The sequence below is a fragment of the Pseudophryne corroboree genome, chromosome 8 (assembly GCF_028390025.1).
Source record: "Pseudophryne corroboree isolate aPseCor3 chromosome 8, aPseCor3.hap2, whole genome shotgun sequence".
NCBI classification, from domain to species: domain Eukaryota; kingdom Metazoa; phylum Chordata; class Amphibia; order Anura; family Myobatrachidae; genus Pseudophryne; species Pseudophryne corroboree.
In genome coordinates, this window is record NC_086451.1 from 388,536,669 (window position 1) to 388,558,817 (window position 22,149).

The 22,149-nt window shown below is 46.2% G+C and overlaps 1 protein-coding gene across 2 annotated transcripts in view; it reads left to right on the top strand.

Annotated features, from left to right (window-relative positions):
* Positions 1-22,149, top strand: part of LOC134949223 (flavin reductase (NADPH)-like) — a 148,579-nt gene that overhangs the window by 114,373 nt on the left and 12,057 nt on the right. For both annotated transcript variants that reach the window (XM_063937689.1, XM_063937688.1), the window contains one exon: positions 5,644-5,733. In XM_063937689.1, the coding sequence (XP_063793759.1) occupies positions 5,644-5,733 (90 nt within the window). The remainder of the gene's footprint in view (positions 1-5,643; positions 5,734-22,149) is intronic.

Here is a 22,149-nt window from a genome sequence, read left to right on the forward strand (position 1 = left end):
CATTGAAAATATATATTTCAAGGACGGCTGGAGTCAGAAAATCTGACTCGCTGTTTATCATGTATGCACCCAACAAGATGGGTGCTCCTGCGTCTAAGCAGACGATTGCTCGTTGGATCTGTAGCACAATCCAACTTGCTCATTCTGTGGCAGGCCTGCCACAGCCTAAATCTGTAAATGCCCACTCCACAAGGAAGGTGGGCTCATCTTGGGCGGCTGCCCGAGGGGTCTCGGCATTACAACTTTGCCGAGCAGCTACGTGGTCAGGGGAGAACACGTTTGTAAAATTTTACAAATTTGATACTCTGGCTAAGGAGGACCTGGAGTTCTCTCATTCGGTGCTGCAGAGTCATCCGCACTCTCCCGCCCGTTTGGGAGCTTTGGTATAATCCCCATGGTCCTGACGGAGTCCCCAGCATCCACTAGGACGTTAGAGAAAATAAGAATTTACTTACCGATAATTCTATTTCTCATAGTCCGTAGTGGATGCTGGGCGCCCATCCCAAGTGCGGATTGTCTGCAATACTTGTACATAGTTATTGTTACAAAAATCGGGTTATTATTGTTGTGAGCCATCTTTTCAGAGGCTTCTTCGTTGTTATCATACTGTTAACTGGGTTCAAATCACAAGTTGTACGGTGTGATTGGTGTGGCTGGTATGAGTCTTACCCGGGATTCAAGATCCTTCCTTATTGTGTACGCTCGTCCGGGCACAGTACCTAACTGAGGCTTGGAGGAGGGTCATAGGGGGAGGAGCCAGTACACACCATGTGATCCTAAAAGCTTACTTTTTGTGCCCTGTCTCCTGCGGAGCCGCTGTTCCCCATGGTCCTGACGGAGTCCCCAGCATCCACTACGGACTATGAGAAATAGAATTATCGGTAAGTAAATTCTTATTTTTACACATTACGGCAGATGATGTGCCTTTTTACACATTATGCCAGACGGCGTCCCCCTTTTAACACATTACGGCAGACGGCGTGCCTTTTTACACATTACGGCAGACAGCGTGCCTTTTTACACATTATGGCAGACAGCGTCCCCCTTTTTACACATTACGGCAGACAGTGTCCCCCTTTTTACACATTATGGCAGACAGCGTCCCCTTTTTACACAATACGGCAGACAGCCTCCCCTTTTTACACATTACGGCAGACAGCGTCCCCTTTTTACACATTACGGCAGACAGCATCCCCTTTTCACACATAACGGAAGACAGTCCCCCTTTTTACACATTACGGCAGACAGCGCCCCCCTTATTGCATGTTACGGCAGACAGCGTTCCCGTTTTTGTACACATTATGGCAGACAGCGTCCCCCTTTTTACACATTACGGCAGCCAGTCCCCCTTTTTACACATTGCGGCAGACAGACGCGAGAGAGAGAGAGAGAGAGATACTTACCATCTTTCCCGCTGGCAGTCAGGCTCCTCGTGCTGGCAGAGATCCCGGGTAGCCGCAGGGGAGAAGAAGGAGGGAGGGGGACTTGAGCCGCAGCAGCGCTATGTCATTGGTAGCGGTGCTGCTGCAGCACTCCCCTCTCCTTCCGCATTGGATGCCCGCTGCCGAGAATGCTGGGATGTGGGAACCGCATCCCAGCATTCACAGCAGCGCCGGGCAGCCAATACAGAAGGAGAGGGGAGTGCTGCAGCGGCGCCGCTACCAATGAGACAGCGCTGCTGTCCCCCTCCCTCCTCCTCCTTCTCTGCCTCCGGCGCTGCTCTCCCTCCAGCGCGGCGCACGGCACCCAGCAGAGGCGGCATGTAATGACTCAATTTAACTCATTACATGCCACTGGCCGTGCACCCTCATTGTAACTGCGCTGTGTAGGTAGTTACGGCGCTGACTCACCGCCCCCTCCCCAGAGTGAGAGCTGCTGTGCTACTGCTGCTGGAACCTGGGGACTTCTTCACCCATACATGCTGCCTGCACTGCACCCGGGACCCAGACACACAGTAACCACTGCGCTGCCAGGCTTCTCCCTGTCACCCTTGCCTCCCACATCACCCACTATCTCCATGTCACCTCTGCCTCCCCAGTCACCCTCTATCTCCAGGTCACCCTTGCCTCTCCAGTCACCCACTATCACCCTGTCATCCCTGCCTCCCCAGTCACCCGCTATCTCCATGTCATCTCTGCCTCCCCAGTCACCCACTATCTCCCTGTAGGCAGGCCCTGGCAGTAGGAGGTGTCTGTTATAAGCAGGCACCTCCTGCTGCAGTAGTGATCTGACCCGCATCATTGGACGCAGCATCGGATCACTCAGTCACCAGGAAATCTCTGTCCTATGATGGAGATCCCTGGCCTCTTCCCACCCTCTAAACAGCGGCGACATGCCTCTGTTTTCACAAACGAAGGCCATCCCGCCCCGCCCTCCAGACGGCAGCAGACCGTCAATTACGGACAGTCTGCTGCCGCTATGCGTCCTATGTCGCAGGACCCGTCCGAGCACGCACAAAATGTGTCCTGCACATGGGCAAAGTACTGAAAATCAGTACTTCTGTGACGATGGGCGCACCTCTAACCACATCTGAATCAGGCCTATAGTGAAAACTCGTACGTTACTATGCAGTTCCCTCTCACATTTAAGAATGTAAAAACGTCTCCATAAATTATTTAGAAAAATACATGTAGGGCCTGCTTCAGAGTTGCACATTAGGCGGCTGCATAGCGTGCCTGTAATAATAGTTGTATCAATGCTGCTGCACCTCCCCAATAAATCCGCTTGTCAAGATGTGATAAAACTTGTTGTGAATGACAAAACTTGTAGCATACAATAAATGGTGCCCCAGCCAATCAGCTCCTAACTGTCATGTGTTTGAAAAATGATAGTTGGGAGCTGATTGGCTGGAGCACCATTTATCATATGCAATGAGTTTTATCTCTCGTTGATAAATGGGCCCCTCTATCTCCATCCACTTAATCTCTCGCCAAGGCGTTAATAAATAGATCCCTTGGTCCCATGTGTGAGATGAGCATACACGGAAAAAGACTGAAGAAAAGTGTACGTACAGTATGTATGCATGTATGTTATGTGACTAGACATCTGTAACGATATAATATAACCACATTGATGAGTAGAAGAGATCAATGCACAATCAGCCAATCAGAAGAGGTGCTACATAGCGCTGCTGATAGTCCTCCCCATCATTGTGTGCCTCTGCACCAGCTCTCCAGCAGCACCATGCAGAAAATGGGCATGTGTCCACCTCTTATTGGGTATTTGTAGGAGTACTCCCTTTCTGTAACCTCTTGCACATCCCCATTACACCTGCAGACGTAAGAGACACCATTCCCTTTACACCCAAAAATGGCCTATGTACAAGTCTAAGCGGCCGATTTATCAATAACTTATTGCAGGATATTCCCAGAAAGCATTCCATAGCATTCCATGGTAGCCATTGTAGCCTATGGGCTATTGGCCCTCATTCCGAGTTGTTCGCTCGTTAGCTGCTTTTAGCAGCATTGCACACGCTAAGCCGCCGCCTACTGGGAGTGTATCTTAGCATAGCAGAATTGCGAACGCAAGATTAGCAGAATTGCGATTAGAAATTTCTTAGCAGTTTCTGAGTAGTTTGAGACTTACTCTGCCAGTGCGATCAGCTCAGTCAGTTTCGTTCCTGGTTTGACGTCACAAACACACCCAGCGTTCGCCCAGACACTCCCCCGTTTCTCCAGACACTCCCGCGTTTTTCCCAGAAACGGCTGCGTTTTTTCGCACATACCCATAAAACGGCTAGTTTCCGCCCAGAAACACCCACTTCCTGTCAATCACACTCCGATCACCAGAACGAAGACATTTCTTCGTTAAGCCGTGAGTAAAATACAAAACTTTTTAGCAAATTTACTTGCGCAGGCGCACTGCGAACGTTGCGCATGCGCAGTTTGCGACTAATCGCACCGATGCAAAGAAAAATAACGAGCTAACAACTCGGAATGAGGGCCCTTGTACTCAGGAGCTACCGGGATCTCTCACCAGCACTTGCCACTCGCTCATGCACAGAAGAGCGTACGGCTCCCTGCAGGTGTATCCGCAAAAAGTACGATGAGAATGTGGGTGCATGCACGGGACGGGCGCTGGGCATGCGCCCGCATTCTCATTGTACCTGAATCAGCCCCATTATGTATAACTAGGCTTACCATACTATCAGCGGCGTAACTAGACATTTTTCTCCCCCAAGCCCACAAATTCCCTCCCCCCCCCCCCCCCCACTTGCCATCAGAAAAGTAAAGAAAAAAAGGACGTGGTCTCGCCAGAAAATGCAAACGCATTTGCCTGTCAATCAGGCAGAGGCGTTCACGGAGCGGGGCGGCGGCAATGCCCCGCTTCCTAGGTGGAGACGTTGCGACAGGGAAATGGGGGAGGTGTCATGAAGAGGTGGTGGTGATGGGGGGGGCGTTTCGTAGGTATGATCGCGCCGGCTGCGTGATGTCACACGCCGGCAGGAGGCAACCCTAATTTCTGTGATCAAGCAGAGATTGCGGTGCAATCGCAATTTCTGCTTGAAGGAGGGGGGGAAGAGGGGGGCAGCTGTCAGCATGCTCTGCGGCCTTGCTCTGCGATGAGCTGCCCCCAGCATAGTTGGCAAACCAACCTGAATCAGGCCCAATATGCATTCTAATCTCTTCTGAGCCGGAACTGGAAATTGAACAGTGCAGCAATTATATACTTTTTGCTTTGGTATCTGCAGAATTTTATAATGATTGTGGTAACATTGTTGTCATTTAGAGGCTTCCCTTCCTCGTAGGATTTATTTCTTTGGGATTATTTTTTGTTTATTATATACAGACCCCTTTTATTGTTAATGTGATCCTGTGTTTTAAAATATGTATAAATGATCTCCTAAAAGTCCACATTACAGTAATGTCTCGGCTGATAAAGTGATACTAGCCGGCACTAAGTGAGTGTGGATCTTGTGACATTGAAGAACAGAAGTGTGCAAAGGTCACGGTGGCTCGTCCTGTATTCAAAGTTGTGTGGAACCTGCCTGCCAACTACTGGCACAGTATGAGAAGCAAGCGGAGGATTTTACTCCTGGGACTTAGAAGTTTATCATTGTACAGTGATATGATGAACCGTGTTTCTGCTTTACTGAAATATTTTTGTTTTCTTCTGTAGATATGATCTTACAAAAAGCAACCAACTTATTTTACATGTGTTTTTTAGCAGTGTGCGCTGTGATTGGGGTCAGTTGTCCTTTAAAATGTTTATCTCATGTACATCCACTAGGGGGAGCCAGTGACTACTGTTTTGCAGTATTGAGTTCTATATACAGGCAGTGCGTGGGCTATAATTCTAGAAGTTTACTGTGGTGTATTTCATTATAGTTAATCCTCCTCCTTCTGCAAGATGATGTCATGAATCCTCAGTCACCGTGTATTTTGCGTGTTACAATCATACACTTCATTATCAATCACGTAGTAGCTTCTCTTATTGTCTGTAGGTAAGATGTAATACACAGTTTTGCTGCTTTCCAGCATGTGTAGAATTGTTAATCCAAACAATGAAGGCCAGCAAATGTCAGACAGGAAATGCTGAGACTTGTAGTTACACAGAAGCTAGAGAGCCAGTTTGTACATGCCTGATTTAATATATGTGTATAACCCACAACTCATCTCATAACTATTGTCCTGTTCATTAAAGGGCCAACCACAATGATGTCGACGGGGACTCAGAATATTGTGGAGGCGATGAAGGAGCACGGGATCCGCAAGGTGGTGGGCTGCATGTCTTGTGAGTGCGACACTTCTCTGGATAACATTTTACAGCCCACGCTGTATTAATAAAGGGCCAGTGCGCAGTCTGTGCTGCTGAGCATGAGCCCGGGTGATGGGCACTGGTCTGCCCTAGGGTGTGCCAACATGACACAACCACTGTATTATAACTGTACTGTACTGTAGTGTAAAGGAGATCTCCGCATATATATATATATATCAGGTGGGTAAGGGGAGATCACTACTGAAGTGTTGCAGTGGGGCGGAATTCTCCTCTATACTGTGTATCCCGTTCAATAGATATGACATTATTTTTAGCTTTATATAGGATAAAGGCTGACAACGTATGCTGACCCTACAGAACTGCAGTGGTAGCAGTGTGCACTATTTATTGGTATTAAATAGAATATTGTGGTGGATGAAAACTTCCACAGACCGTACTTCATAGCACTGCGAAATACCGGCACCGGAATCCAGACACCCGCCAGACCACCAACGTCAAAGGCAGAAAACATCAGGATCCCGATGACGGAATCCAAAGGGGGCCTTTTGCCGCCACACAGGGATAGGGGGGGGTTATAGGTGTTAGGGTTAGGCTGTGAGGGTAGGGTGGTTAGGGATAGGCTATGGACTCACCCGTCAGGATCTTCATCATCGTCGGAATTCTTCCCGCCAGCAGCCAGTGCGCCGGGATCTTCTACCCAACCCCTAGCCACTATCTCCACACATTTCTTTTTGTCCCGTTAGACGATTAATAACTAGTAATGATAGAACTGGTGAGCCGTGTTGAAGGGACATTGGGGTGGATGTACCAAGCAGTGAAAAAGGACTGGAGAAGTGGACTTCTGTTACTTATACCAAGTTCTATTCTCTTATTCTGCTGTGTAACTGGCTGCTCACTTCCAGTGATTATTGGGCTAGGGATCCACTGAGAATATAAGAGTTATACATGCAGGCAGCAGTGACGTGTGCTAGGGTGAGGCAGGTTGCTGTGTAGAATGCCCAGATGTACCCTTTGGCTCATATATTGTGTATAAATCTGGCTCTGGTGCTAGCCAGTGCCTCCTGAGCCATTTAGCTCACCGCACGTCCCCGGCAGGCAGTGGGTTACCATTCACTGTCAGGCAGAGAGGCTGAGTGTCCCAGCTGTGTTTTCCTGACATATCTGCTGCCTTTTGGGGGAGGTTTTGGGGTGGCCGGGTGCTATGCCATCCTCTATGTTCTGTGGTATTCTGAGTCTCCAGTAGCAGCTACAGTCTCCAAAGCTGCCTCGTAGTCAGCTCCGAGCCAGTGACACAACATCACTAAGACACTGTATTATAGGAATGGCTCTGCATATTAGAGTGGCACCCGTAAAAACTTAAGATAGCGGCCACCATGATTCTTGTTTTAGGACAATTATTAAAAGGTCTTCATCGACCAATAAAATTAAAAATTAAACCACTAATTTAAAACATTTTTATTCTTTACTTAAAAAAAATATTTCACCTTGGTTTCACGTGGCGTGCCGTGTCCGTTTGTAAACTCTGAAGTAAATGCAGTTTTTAGTTCTATGGTTCAAGTGGTGTTTCTTTGTTTGTTTTTAATAGTTTTTTATTTCAGGGTTCACAAGTGCTCACACAGGCAGGTGCTTAGTGGAGTGACTTCAACAATAAAGCTGAGGCTTCGATAGATTTCATTCCATGTCACTGTGTAGCCAAGAAATAAAAAAAGAAAAATGAATGAGCGAAAACCTGTTTTTGAAAAAGTTGTGGCTGAATAGGGGAGGGCGGGGGGGGGGGGGGGGGGGGGCAGATAAAGGAACAAGAAGCAAGAATGCAGAAAGGAAATAGAGTAGTAGGGGGAGTGTCCTTGTGTACTATAGTTGAGCGTGAGGCTGGTCCAGGGACTGAGTGCAAGGCTAGGGAGGTGCCGTTTTCAGTGCCATATTGTCTCCTGTTAGAGTATTGCTATTGAAAGGCAATTTTCTCTTACGTCCTAGAGGATGCTGGGGTCCACATTAGTACCATGGGGTATAGACAGGTCCACCAGGAGCCATTGGCACTTTAACAGTTTGAGAGTGTGGGCTGGCTCTTCCCTCTATGCCCCTCCTACCAGACTCAGTTTAGAAAATGTGCCCGGAGGAGCCGGTCACAGCTAGGGGAGCTCTACAGAGAGTTTCCTTAGTAAAAGTTATTTTTTAGAGTTTATTGTTTTACAGGGAGGCTGCAGGCAACAGCCTCCCTGCAGCGAGGGACTTAGGGGGGGAGCAATGTCTTCCCTGCGGGGACTGAGCCACTGTCTCCGCTGACAGGACACTGAGCTCCAGAGGGGATAGATTGTTCCCCGCCACAGGGGATCGCTTACCCCAGCAGCATGCCACCACCCCCTTGCAGAGCTGAATTGTGGCAAGTGAGACACCAACCCTCTTAGCAAGCGGGGGGCCAGTGTGAAGATGGTGGCATCAGGGTAGGAGCGCAGTATTAACTGCGCTCCGGGAGGCTCAGCGGTACATAGTGCGGCGCTGTGAGGGGCGCCCTGAGCCAGCGCCTGCACCCTACACTGGTCACTCAGCCGGCCCGGGGTCCCCGGATCTCAGCCAGCATCGATCCTCAGGCCAGTATAATCCTATGAAGAGCGGGAAGACAGCGCCATTTTGAGGACGAAGCTTCTCCTCAGAGCGGACCCAGCAGCGTTCAGCGTCATGTTCCTGCCTGCACAGCACTGTCCAGAAAAGAAGCAAGTCCCTCCACAGCAATCTCCAGCTATCCCACGGTACCAGGGGTTTGTAGAAGGGGTGGGCTGCAAAACGGCTGTGTAACCTGTTAAGGTACACAGCGCTCATAAAGGGGTCTCCCTTATATGTATAAAAGTGCTGTGTGTGGGTTGGCTCCAATCTCTGTGTCTCTCTTGCCATTCTTGGGGAGAAACTCTGTGGAGTGTTTGTGGTCACCAATAGCAATGTCCAGGGACTCTGTGTCATATGCTGCAGAGGATTTGTCCTCTCAAGATGATCCCTCTCCATGTAATCAGGATTGCACTGATTTAGCACAGATTCCAGCAAGGGAGCCGGAATGATTATCCTCTATCAAAAATATGATTTCTCAGATTTCACAGAGGGTTGCACAAAATGAATCTGCTACCCAGGTGCTGCAGAATATGGCAGTCTGGCCCAGTTCTGGTACCTCAGGTCCCCCTGCTGTGTATTCCCATAAGCGTCCTTTAGCACAAATTATGCAGGATGACACCGATACAGATTCTGACGGTGATGATGGGGTACGGGGGACAGCATCTCTTGCTAAAGGGGTGCAGTTGATGATAGAGGCTATTAGGGATGTGTTGCATATTACTGATACAACACCTGAGCAGGTTGAGGAGGCTTACTTCACTGACAATAAGAAAGCCTCGCTAACCTTCCCTGGATCAAAATAATTAAATGCTATTTTTGAAAAGGCTTGGGAAAACCCGGAGAAAGAATTCCAGATCCCTAAGAGGGTTCAGTTGGCATTTCCTTTCCCTGTTGATAGGAAAAAATGGGAAAACCCGCCTATTGTTGACGCGTCAGTATACAGACTTTCAAAAAAGGTGGTGTTGCCTGTTCCGGGATCTACCGCCTTGAAAGAGCCGGCTGATCGTAAGATTGATAATACGCTCAAATCCATGTACACGGCTTCAGGGGCTATACTGCGTCCCACTATTGCCAGTGCTTGGATTGCCAAAGCTATAGTAAAGTGGTCAGGCACCTTACTTGAAGATTTGGATACTATGGATAAGGATGATGTTGGCTTATTTTTGCGCAACATTCAGTATTCAGCAGGATTTCTGGTGGAACCATTACCTTTGTGCAGTTCCACCACATAAGGAAGCATATTATGTAGTGTCTGAGACGTGTAAAGGCTGGAGGAGGAATACGCATAGTAGGGTCTGATAGGGACAAAACAGTCTATGCCAGGCATGTCCAAACTGCGGCCCTCCAGCTGTTGTGAAACTACATATCCCAGCATGCCCTGACACAGTTTTGCTGTCAGAGAATGCTAAAGCTGTGTCAGGGCATTCTGGGATGTGTAATTTCTCAACAGCTGGAGGGCCGTAGTTTGGACATCCCTGGTCTATGCAAAGTATTCCTATTATTACAGAGGGCCTGATTCAGAATTTGGCGCAGAAACGGGCCTTGAGATCTCGGTGATTAATAGACAGTGGAGCTGAGGGGGTAAGCAGGGGACATGGAGAGATGTGAGTTCCCAGAAATGGGGGGGTGTCTACCCCGTTTTCTACGAGGGGAGAGCCAGGTGTCTTGCTTGTCACCACACAAACTTCCTGGCCTCGCAGGCTCTGCTTTCATCGGTCAGCTGAGTGAACTGGAGCTTACTCTGCTGGCCATCTGTGTGGAACATCGCTATGTTGTATCCCAGCTTGTGACGTCGGTCGCAGTGTTGGGATCACAGCAACATACAGGAGGCACCTCAGCTACTAACAGCAGCATTGCACTTTTGTCCATCTCTGAATCAGGCCCAGTGCCTCTTTAAGTGGATACATCTCATACTATAAAGCAGTAGTTCCCAAACGCGGTTTTCAAGGCACTCCAGGATTTCAGGATATCTTTGCTTGTGCGCGGATAGTATAATCAAACTGCTTTCAAAGCATTTAAATCTAATGGAAAGGAGGAGTCATTCCAGTATTACAAGGAATGCAATAAAAAATGCAAAAAAATTGCAAAAAAGCAATAAGAGCAGCTAAAATGGAAAATGAAAAGCAAATAGCTATAGAGAGTAAAACCAATCCTAAAAAGTTTTTTTAAATACATAAACAGTAAAGGTTAAAAAAGGAGAGCATAGGTCCAAGAAAAGATGAATTTGGAGTATTGATAAATGATGACGAAATAAAAGCAGAAATACTGAACAAATTTTTTTCACCAGAAAAGAACTGATGGTGGGAGTAGTGCGCAAAGATAGTGACAGTAATGATTCGTAGTTAGATACTTGTTTAAGTGAAGAAGTAGTCCGGGAGAGACTAAGCAAAATAAAGATTAATAAATCACCTGGTCCTGATGGACTTCACCCGAGAATTCTTATGGAGCTTAGGTCACAACTAGCAAGACCCCTATACTTGATTTTCAATAGTTCAGTTAGATCAGGCATGGTACAGAAGGGTTTCAGCGACCAACGGTGTCTAGTAAAATATGATATATATGAGGAGACTTACTGGATACGTATAAAATAACAATATATTTATTTATACAACAATAAAACCAAGATATAACATAAAACCAACTATAATGAATGTCAGGGTGGGTTAAAAGCCGGAGGACGTATGCTATTAACTAATAACAGATAAATGGAGGTACACCCAACGCGTTTCGTCACTCAGACTTCATCAAGGGCTATCGATACCCCTTGATGAAGTCTGAGTGACGAAACGCGTTGGGTGTACCTCCATTGACTCTCCACTTTTTAAAAAGATAAGCAGCACTCTTTTATCCGATATTTTACTATTTATTGCCTTTTTATTATATGTAATTTTTTAGTAATCCTTTTATCTGTTATTACTTAATAGCATACGTCCTCCGGCTTTTAACCCACCCTGACATTCATTATAGTTGGTTTTATATTATATCTTGGTTTTATTGTTGTATAAATAAATATATTGTTATTTTCTACGTATCCAGTAAGTCTCCTCATATATATCATATTTTACTAGACACCGTTGGTCGCTGAAACCCTTATCCCCCCTTTTTTTGCATTCTTTAGTTAGGGCAGTTTATCCCTGCCTAATACTTAAGGGTTAGCTGACGCCTTGAATTATTTAGGGAGTGTCTGATCTTGTTGCTTTTTTTTTTCTTTTTTTTTTCTTTAATCTGTTTTTATTAAAGCTGTAGATATATCAGTAGTACAACATTTTCAAACAATAAAATCCAAAATAAACAAAAGAAAACATTTCTGGTCGTACTTTTCTATTAACTTCGTTTTAAACATAGTAGGGCAGATAGAAAAGTTGTCTGTTCTTCAATCAAAAAATATACAAATGAATACAGACATTATAGAGCATTAACTATGAAAAATGTAGAAATAGAAATAGAGAATAGAAAAAGAAAGAAAGTGAGAAATATGAAGAAGAGAGTGCAAAAGAAGTAAGTTGGGATGAAGTTTATGTCTAGAGATTTATACGGGGTTGAAGAATTATCAGAATTAATAATGGGAAGATGATTAAGTTACCATATAGGACCTGTATATCGGAGACTCCAAGAAGTCAAACCACGGAAACCAGGTAGCGGTAAAGTCAGTGGTTCTTCCCATCGAGAAGGATATAAGGTCTTCCATGTCTAAAAAGTATGTAATCTTATTAAACCATTGTTTGATCGAGGGTGGGGAGGTGGATCTCCAAAGAGCCGGTATCACGGCCCTTGCAGCGTTGCTAAGGTGTCTCAGAAGTGAGCATTTATAGGAATGTGTACTTGCTGAGGTAAGATTAAAGAGCCAAAACTCGGGCTCCCCGGGTACCACATCTCCCACTATCAGCTCGGAGCATTTAAAAACGTCTTTCCAGAAAGGAGTTATAAAAGGGCAGTCCCACCAGATGTGTAAAAAGCTCCCTGGGGCCCCCTTACACCTCCAACAGAGATTCGAAAGGGTAGGAAACATTTTATTAAGGACACGGGGAGTCCTGTACCATCTATATATAAGCTTATATAGCGTTTCCTTCGTCGACAAACATAGAGAGCTTGCCTGAGCATTACGAAATATAGTGTCCCAATTGGCCTGTGAGGCTATCCCTGGCATTTCCCTCTCCCAAGAAGTCATGAAGGCAGGGGGTTGGGAAAATAGATCCTCCACAATAAGTGCATAAATTTGGGAGATGGCATGTGCAGGGGAACGAGTGGAAACGCATAATTTTTCGAAATTAGTGAGACCTCTAGCTATATCAGAGAGATTCTTGGAGGACGCTAGAAAATGATGAACCTGAAGGAACTTCCAAAAGTCGACGCTTGATATTTTCCAGAGGGACTGAATATCTGAAAATGATCGCACCCTACCTGAGCTCACCAGCTGACCGACCCTGAAAAGCCCTGTCTCAGCCCAAGAAGCAAAGGCCAGGCTGTGGAGTCCTGGAACAAATTCGGGGTTATGAAGAAAAGAAGTCAAGGGGGACCACTTAGAAGAGATGTGAGTCTTTAACCTAAGCTTGTGCCATACTTTAAGCGTGGGGGAAACCGTAGGGTGAGCGACTTTCGGAAGGGTGGGTAACCATGGGACTATTTCTATATAATGTGAGAGACAGCCTTCTTCCAGACGCACCCATTGTTTACAGTCTTTGGCCCTTGTCCATTCCAAAACTCTATTTAATTGTACAGCATGGTAGTAGCTGGGAATATGTGGGAGTTGTTGTCCCCCTTGATGTTTTCTCCGGAATAGAATGTCATGTTTGAATCTAGGAGCTTTACCGCCCCAGACAAACGTACGAATGAGGTTCTGAACGTCTCTGAACCACAGAGGAGGGATATATATAGGGAGAGTTTGAAGAAAGAATAAAATCCTGGGGAGAGCGTTCATTTTGACCACGTTAATCCTACCAAACCAGGATAAACGCAGTTTCTTCCACCTCTGGAAGTCTAAGCGGAGGGTTTTCAACAAGGGGCTGAAATTTAAGGGAAATATTTTAGATAAATCGTTAGATAGCATTACCCCCAAGTACTTAACTTTGTGTTCGTGCCAGGTAAAAGGGAAAGAACCCTTCAGACCAGTCACCACGCCAGGGGAAGTAGTTAGGTTCATTGCTATGGATTTGGAATAATTTATCTTAAAATTAGAAAGGGCTCCAAACCTATCAAATTCTAGCATCAGATTTGGGAGAGAAGTCACCGGGTTTGAGATTAGAGCAAGCAAATCATCAGCATACAGAGCTAATTTGTATTTGCGTCCTCTTACTAACAAACCAGAGATATTTTGGTTAGCCCTAATGCTTCTCGCCAGAGCTTCCATGCATAAGACAAAAAGTAAAGGGGATAACGGGCATCCCTGTCGTGTGCCATTGGAAATGGTAAAGGGGTCCGATAAGGAGCCATTAATCTTAATTTTGGCGAACGGAGTAGAGTAGAGGGATAAAATTCTATGGAGACAAGCGTTGCCAAGCCCCAGGTGTCTCAGAATGCCGGACATAAAGTCCCAATCCACCCTATCAAACGCTTTTTCAGCATCAGTTGATAATATAATTGAGGGGGATGTGGCCTGGTTGGCATAATAAATCATATTAAGCACCTTAGAGGTATTATCCCTGGCTTCACGACCCAAGACAAACCCCGCCTGGTCTCCATGAATTAAATCTGGCAACAACAATTTAAGGCGATTTGCAATCAGCTTAGCAAAGAGTTTTATATCTATATTTAATAGTGAGATCGGCCGGTAACTAGAGCAGAGGCTGGGGTCTTTACCCTCCTTGGGCAAAACTGTTATATGTGCCTCTAGGGATTGTGAAGCAAACTGTGATTTTTCCGAGACAGTGTTAAAAGCTCTTGTAAGAATAGGGGTTAATTTCTCCTTAAAGGCCTTATAATAAGCAATAGTATACCCGTCGGGGCCCGGACTTTTGCCATTGGGGGAGGATTCGATGACATTTAAAACCTCCTCAGGTGAGAAGGGTGCGTCCAAACCCTCTGCATCTTCTCTGGACAAAGTAGGGTAATCTATGCTATTTAAATAATCTGCTATGGCTGTTTGGTGTGATATCTTATCTGCCCTCCCAGACGGCCCAGAAAGGTTGTACAGGGCGGAGTAATAAGCCTGAAAGGCTTTAGCTATATGAAGAGTCTCGTGGTGGGGTTTCCCCCGACCATCCTTAACGCAATGAATAAAAGTGATAGCTCGTTGTTCACGAAGAGCCCTGGCTAATAATTTCCCCGGTTTATTGCCCCATTGATAGTATCTGCTCCGACACTTCCGATAGGAGAACTTGACTCTATCAGAGAGCAGACTGTTCAAATCTGCCCTAGCCGCCTCGAGATCTGTATAGTGTTGAGGGGTGTGGGACTTCTTATGTAGGAGTTCTAGGGATTTTATTTTAAATAATAGATCTTCTCTGAGCTGTTCCCTCTGTTTTTTGCGAAGAGAGCCTATCTGAATGCAAACCCCCCGCAGGACACATTTATGTGCCTCCCACACCGAAAGTTTAGATATATCATCTAGGTCATTGTTGTCAATATAGGAGTCTATAGCCGCTCCTATTTGAGAGCGACATATCTCATCTTGTAAAAGTGTGTCGTTGAAACGCCACGACCATTGGCGCCGTGGACTTGATGGAAGGCGTATCGTGAGATTAACAGGGGCATGATCGGACCATACAATTTGTCCTATAGAGGTGTCAGAAATTAGGTGTAGGTGTCGGTGGCTTAGAAACAAGTAATCAATCCTAGAATATGTCTGATGGGGGTGGGAAAAGAAAGAATAGTCTACCTCTGAAGGGTGTGTCAGTCTCCACGTGTCGATCAGCTGGTGGTCAAGCAAAGCGCGCCTCACCCTCCTATACTCCTTCTCTGGTTTATGAGATACCTTTTTAGATGAGTCATGGAGAGGGTCAAGAGTCCAGTTCAGGTCGCCTCCCATCACTACCACTCCCTCCAGAAGAGGCTCGGCGAGTTCTAAAACCGAGGTCAGGAAGGAAGGCTGCTTAATATTGGGAGCATATACAGTCAAAAAGGAAAAGCGTTGATTATGGATATCACATTTTACCAGCAACCCCCTGCCCTCAACTAATCTATGAGACGTGACATTTTGAACAGGCAAGTGACGGGCAAACAGAATAGCCACACCTAATGTCTTACCAGAGGGGTTATTAGTCATAAAGACATGGGGGTAATAATGACATTTAAGTGACGGTACATGGCCAATCTTAAAATGAGTTTCCTGAATAAAGGCAACGTCCACTTTCTCATCTCTAAGCCATTTGAGAAGTTTGGACCTTTTCTCGGGAATATTTAAGCCCTTAACATTGAGGGAAGTAACATGTAAATCACCTTGACCCATTATAGCCTAAACCTAAGCAGATTTATATCAGTCATCCCAACCATAGTAGAGGGAGAAGAAGAAGATAGGACAGCAAGGAAAGAAAAGAAAGTCAAAACATAACCAAGAAAAATAAAAAAAGAGAATGTAATGTGGAAAACCACAGCACAAAGTGCTATAATACCAAACATAGCTAACCGTAGTATTAGAAAAAGGGTTGCTGCAATAGGGACAGGAGCGGGGTCCTGCCAGCTCCCAGCCCGAAGAGACAGGGGATGCAGCATATAGGGGGTCTTACGGGGGGCCACTGAAGGCGACCACCCACGAGTCAAAAAGGCTATTCAGTACGGAAAAAATTACTAAGGAACGAAGAAAGTATTAACATCGTTAGCAAAAATGCAGTCTAGACATAATCGAAATGCAAGCTAACGAAAACATAACAATCATTTAGAAAAACCATTACAGAACCGATTGTATATATCAGTGACATATTGCGGCACAGAGGAGCAAAAGAAACCAATTATGCGGCTGCAATAACAAAAACATTTATGCCTCAAAAGAGCAAGGCATCACCATCATGGAGGCTCAGAAGATTGTGCGCTCACAGTGCCAGTTCCCCGCGGCCGTGGGGATCGCACTTGTTGCCACCCGTCATCCGGAGGAGTCACCTCTGGTATTTCAGGTTGGTGGTGAAAAGAGTCCCAATCAGGTAACAATATTGGCTGCAAACCCAAAGTCAAGAGGAAGGCTGGTAACTCTGAAGGTCTGGAGAGGATAACCGATCTGCCATTGTGGGTAACCTGGAGAGAGAAAGGGAAGCCCCATCTATATTTCACCTCTTGTTTTCGGAGGGAATCGGTAAGAGGCTTTAAGGCACGGCGTTGTTGCAGTGTTGACCATGCGAGATCCGGAAATAGCTGAATCTTTTCCCCCTGGAAATCGATATCATTCAGTTGACGGGCCTTTCTCATTATCTCCTCCTTTTGGGTATAATAGTGGAGCCTGCAAATCACATCCCGTGGCTTGTCTGATGGTATACCGCGAGGACGGAGGGCTCGATGTGCCCTATCAAACATGATTGTCTCATTCGAATCCAGATCAATGAGCTCTCCAAATATTGAGGTAAGGGCAGACGTCAGATCGGCCTGTTGGACACTCTCAGGGAGGCCTCTGACCCTAATATTGTTCCGCCTCCCGCGGTTATCCATATCTTCGATACGTGACCTGAGAAAGGCAATATCATTCCTCTGATGAGTAAGCACCTCTTGAAATTTAGTTAGAGTGTCCACGCTAGATGTCTCATGGCGTTCCAATATATCAACCCGGGCCGCGACTTGAGATATGTCCTGTTGGAGAGCTGCCACCTCCTGTTTAATAGTAGAGCGCAAGCGTGTCTCTAACGCCGAGAAGTCTTGTTTGGTTGGAAGCGACTTGACGTGAGACAGAATTTCACTAATTTCTGCAGATGAGGAGGAAGTCCATGGGGAATGTGCGTCTTTGGAGACCGACATGTCGCCCTTCGGTATATGAAGAATCGAGGAATCCGGTGTCGCTGGGGTGGAAGTATGGCACGCGGTTGGTGGAGTTAAGAACTGACGCAGGTCCGATGAATGACGTGTCGCGTATTTTGGAGTCTCGTCTGGCTTGGTTTTGGCCTTTTTTTTCCTCGTGCCTCTCACCATGAGATCGGTCTGTAAGAAGGTTGGTGCAGTATTACACTTTCACATAGCCCCGGCAATATAACAAAGCGCGGATCATCGCCATGCAGTAGCCCCCCACGTGGCTTTAAGGCGACATCAATCGAGCAGACACATCTTCCAAGGAGTGTCTAGGGGTCTTCCCATAGTTGCAGGTGAACCTGCGGTCAGGTTTAGAAATTTACTTCAAATAATAGGTATGGTATATGTGTCGGTAGGGGTTAGGAATGTCCTCGACGTATGTAGATTATGGGTAGCGACAGGAGCTGATCGTAACCGTGCGGTACCAGGGCTTAGTCCTGCCGATTCGTAGGTATGAGGTATGAGGTACGAGGGACCTGTGAGCCGTCGGGCACCGCACTGTCTCAAGGGTGCACTACGTTCCTGGGGGCCGACCAGATGTGGGATCAGCAGGGTCTAACGACTGTATGGCAGCCCCAGGGGGAGCAGGGATCCAATATCAACTGAGGAGCAATGCACTGTGGCATACAGTATCAGGCCTGCAATTCCTTTTTTCAGTGAGGAAGAGTGAGTAAAGGAGCCCCTTTCTCTGTGCAGCTTGTGTGCACTGTGGCTCGGAAGCCAAGATGGCCGCCGCTGCTGTGACAGGCTGAAAGGTGCAAGTTTGTGTGTGGAGCCTGCGGGTTTTTGGCGGATTCCCCCTTTATTGTAATGTACCTGAGGGTCTATGGAGAGCTTCCAGGTGGCCAGGGTGCTCAAGGGATGTCCGTGGAGCGCCGGCTGGGTCCCGTTGCGGCCGCGCGCCAGTCCGGAGCTTCCCGCCGGGCCGTCTTCAAACTCAAGGCCCCGGCTTCAGTGGCCGGAATAGGCCGCGTCGCCGGAGCGGCCTGCAGTGACTCACCAATTCCCGGGGTCTCACAACTGTGCGCTCCCTGTCGTCAGTACACCACTTAGGGGTGGTCCAGTCCGGTTTTGGCTGCAGTTAAGTGGGTTTATAGGCTGTATTCTCCGGAGCCCTGCTGTAGCACGTCTGCTCAGGGATACAGCCAGGCCACGCCCCCCCGCTTTTTTTTTTATTAATCTATTTCACACACACCTGTGGCGCCATACTCCCACTACCCAATGGTACAGAAGGATTGGCGTATAGCTGAGGTAGTGCCATTATTTAAAAAGGGATCCAAAAATCATCCGGGTAACTACAGACCGGTTAGTTTAAAGTCTATAGTGGGGAAAATATTGGAAGGAATTCTAAGGGATAGCATACAGGAGTATCTACAGACCACTATGATTATTAGCAAGAACCAGCATGGGTTTGTGAGGGACAGATCATGTCAAACTAACTTAATTAGCTTCTACGAGGAAGTGAGCAATAATTTTGACCAGGGAAAAGCAGTGGATGTGGTCTACTTAGATTTTGCAAAAGTCTTCGATACAGCGTCTCACAGGAGACTGATCATCAAATTAAAGGAGCTTGGGCTAGGAAAAACTGTTTTCACATAGATAAGTAACTGGCTAGATAACAGGGTACAGTGATTAGTGGTCAATGGGAAGTCCTCAAGCTGGATCCCAGTAGTCAGCGGAATACCACAAGGGTCCGTACTCGGGCCACTACTATTCAACATATTTATCAATGACCTAGAAATAGGCCTGGAAAGCACAGTGTCAATCTTTGCAAATGATACTAAACTGTGTAGGGTAATTCATTCAGAAATAGATGTGGAATCTCTGCAGAATGATTTATCTAAACTTGAAATCTGGGTGTCTAAATGGAGAATGAGAATCAATATAGAAAAATGCAAGGTTATGCATTTCGGGACTAAAAACAAACTTGCATCCTACATATTAAATGGGAAAAGTCTAGCGGTAACAGTATTGGAAAAATATTTTGGGGTACTCATTGATAATAGGCTTAATAACCGTACACAATGTCAAAGCGCAGTAAAGAAGGCAAGTAAGGTGCTAGCGTGCATAAAACAGGGAATTGAGACAAGGGACAATGATGTAATCCTGCCGCTGTACAAATCATTGGTACGTCCGCACCTGGAATATATATGTAAAGGGCCATTACAAGGAGTTATCAGAGGAATTATTTATTAAAAGAACACCGTTTAGGACATGTGGGCACTCGCTGAGGCTGGAGGAGAGAAAATTCCGTACGCAACGGAGGAAAGGGTTCTTCACTGTTAGGGCGAAAGGATTTGGAATTCCCTGCCAGGGAAGGTGGTAATGGCGGACTCTGTAAATGCATTTAAAAAAGAAATGGATGAATTTCTGATTGAAAAGGATACAACATTTAAAATATTGACATTGTTAATCCAGGTGTAACATGATTTATAGTTGTTAACTAGTCATAAAACATTACTTCAGCAGGTACAGTATAATCAACTCAACCTAATACAGGTTGAACACGATGGGCATTTTGCCTCTATTCAACCTCATTTACTATGTTACTGTGACTTAGAGATGTGCGGCTGGCACTTTTTGTGTTTTGGTTTTGGTTCTAATTCCACTTTTGTGTTTTGGTTTTGGCTTGATTTTGCCAAAACCACCCTTTCGTGTTTTGGTTTTGGATCTGGATGATTTTTGAAAAACAAACAAACATAAAAACGTCTAAAATCACAGAATTTGGGGGTATTTTTGATCCTATGATATTATTAACCTCAATAACATTTATTTCCACTCATTTCCAGTCTATTCTGAACACCTCACAATATTGTTTTAGGCCAAAAGGTTGTACTGAGGTGGCTGTATGACTAAGCTAAATGACACAAGTGTGCAGCACAAACACCTGGCCCATCTAAGAGTGGCACTGCAGTGTCAGACAGGAGGGCAGATATAAAAAGGGCCCCAAACAGCACATGATGCAAAGAAGAAAAAGAGGTGCACCGAGGCTGCTGTATGACTAAGCCAAGCGACACAAGTGTGCGGCACAAACACCTTTCCCATCTAGAAGTGGCACTGCAGTGTCAGACAGGATGGCACTTTTCAAAAACTAGGCCCCAAACAGCACCTCATGCAAAGATGTAGAAGAGGTGCAATGAGGAAGCTGTATGACTAAGCCAAGCGACACAAACAATTGGCCCATCCAGGAGTGGCACTGTAGTGGCAGACAGGAGGGCAGATATCTAAATATGAGGCCCCAAACAGCACCTCATGCAAAGATGTAGAAGAGGTGCAATGAGGTAGCTGTATGACTAAGCCAAGCGACACAAACAATTCTCACTGGAATTATACGTCCAAATCACTTGAATTAAATTGAAAAATCACTGGAATTATACGTCCAAATCACTGGAATTAAATGGCAAAATGGAGGTTGAGGGCTTCCATCGTCATGTGAAGCTGAACCACTAGTCATGAACATAGGCCAGGGCCTTAGCCATTCCTTGCCACTCCGTGTCGTAAAAGGCATATTGGCAAGTTTACGTTTCTCCTCAGACCATTTCAATTTCTTTTTTGGGGTGTTTTTACTGAACTTTGGCTTTTTGGATTTTACATGCCCTCTACTATCACATTTGGCATCGGCCTTGGCAGACGACGTTGATGGCATTTCATCGTCTATGTCATGGCTAGTGGCAGCAGCTTCAGCACTAGGAAGAAGTGGTTCTTGATCTTTCCCTATTTTATCCCCCAAATTTTTGTTCTCCATTACTTTTCTGGAGTTATTTAACACAATATGTGGCACAGCAACACTGTAAGAGACTTGTTGTTATTATTATTATTATACGGCAGCACTGGACACATGGCAGCAGAGTATACCACTGTGACTGCCTGGTCACTGGAATGACTGATGGCTGATGCACAGGACACTGCAACTGGTCTGATGCAGGACAACACCGCAACACTGTAAGGGACTTGTTATTATTAATTATTATACGGCAGCACTGGACATATGGCAGCAGAGTATACCACTGTGACTGCCTGGTCACTGGAATGACTGATGGCTGCACAGGACACTACTACTGGTCTGATGCAGGACAACACAGCAACACTGTAAGGGACTTGTTATTATTATTATACGGCAGCACTGGACATATGGCAGCAGAGTATACCACTGTGACTGCCTGGTCACTGGAATGACTGATGGCTGATGCACAGGACACTACCACTGGACTGATGCAGCACAATACACCACCCCTGACCTGATGAAGCACAACACAGCAGAAATGGACATATGGCAGCAAGAGGACACAACCACTGTGACTGTCTGGTCACTGGAATGACTGATGGCTGATGCACAGGACACTGCCACTGGTCTGATGCAGGACAACACCGCAACACTGTAAGGGACTTGTTATTATTATTATTATACGGCAGCACTGGACATATGGCAGCAGAGTATACCACTGTGACTACCTGCTCACTGGAATGACTGATGGCTGATGCACAGGACACTACCACTGGACTGATGCAGCACAATACACCACCACTGACCTGATGAAGCACAACACAGCAGAAATGGACATATGGCAGCAAGAGGACACAACCACTGTGACTGTCTGGTCACTGGAATGACTGATGGCTGATGCACAGGACACTACCACTGGACTGATGCAGCACAGCAGCAATGGACATATGGCAGCAAGAGGACACAACCACTGTGACTGGACAAATACAGCACAAGACATGGACACTGAGAGAACAGAGACACGTCCTCTCTCTACACTCTACAATGCCGGAGTGAAAATGGCGGCGACGTGCGGCTCCTTATATGGAATCCAAACCCTGCGAGAATCCGACAGCGGGATGATGATGTTTTGCCTCGTTCTGGTTTCCGAGTCAGGCGGGAAAACCCGAGCCTGACTTGGA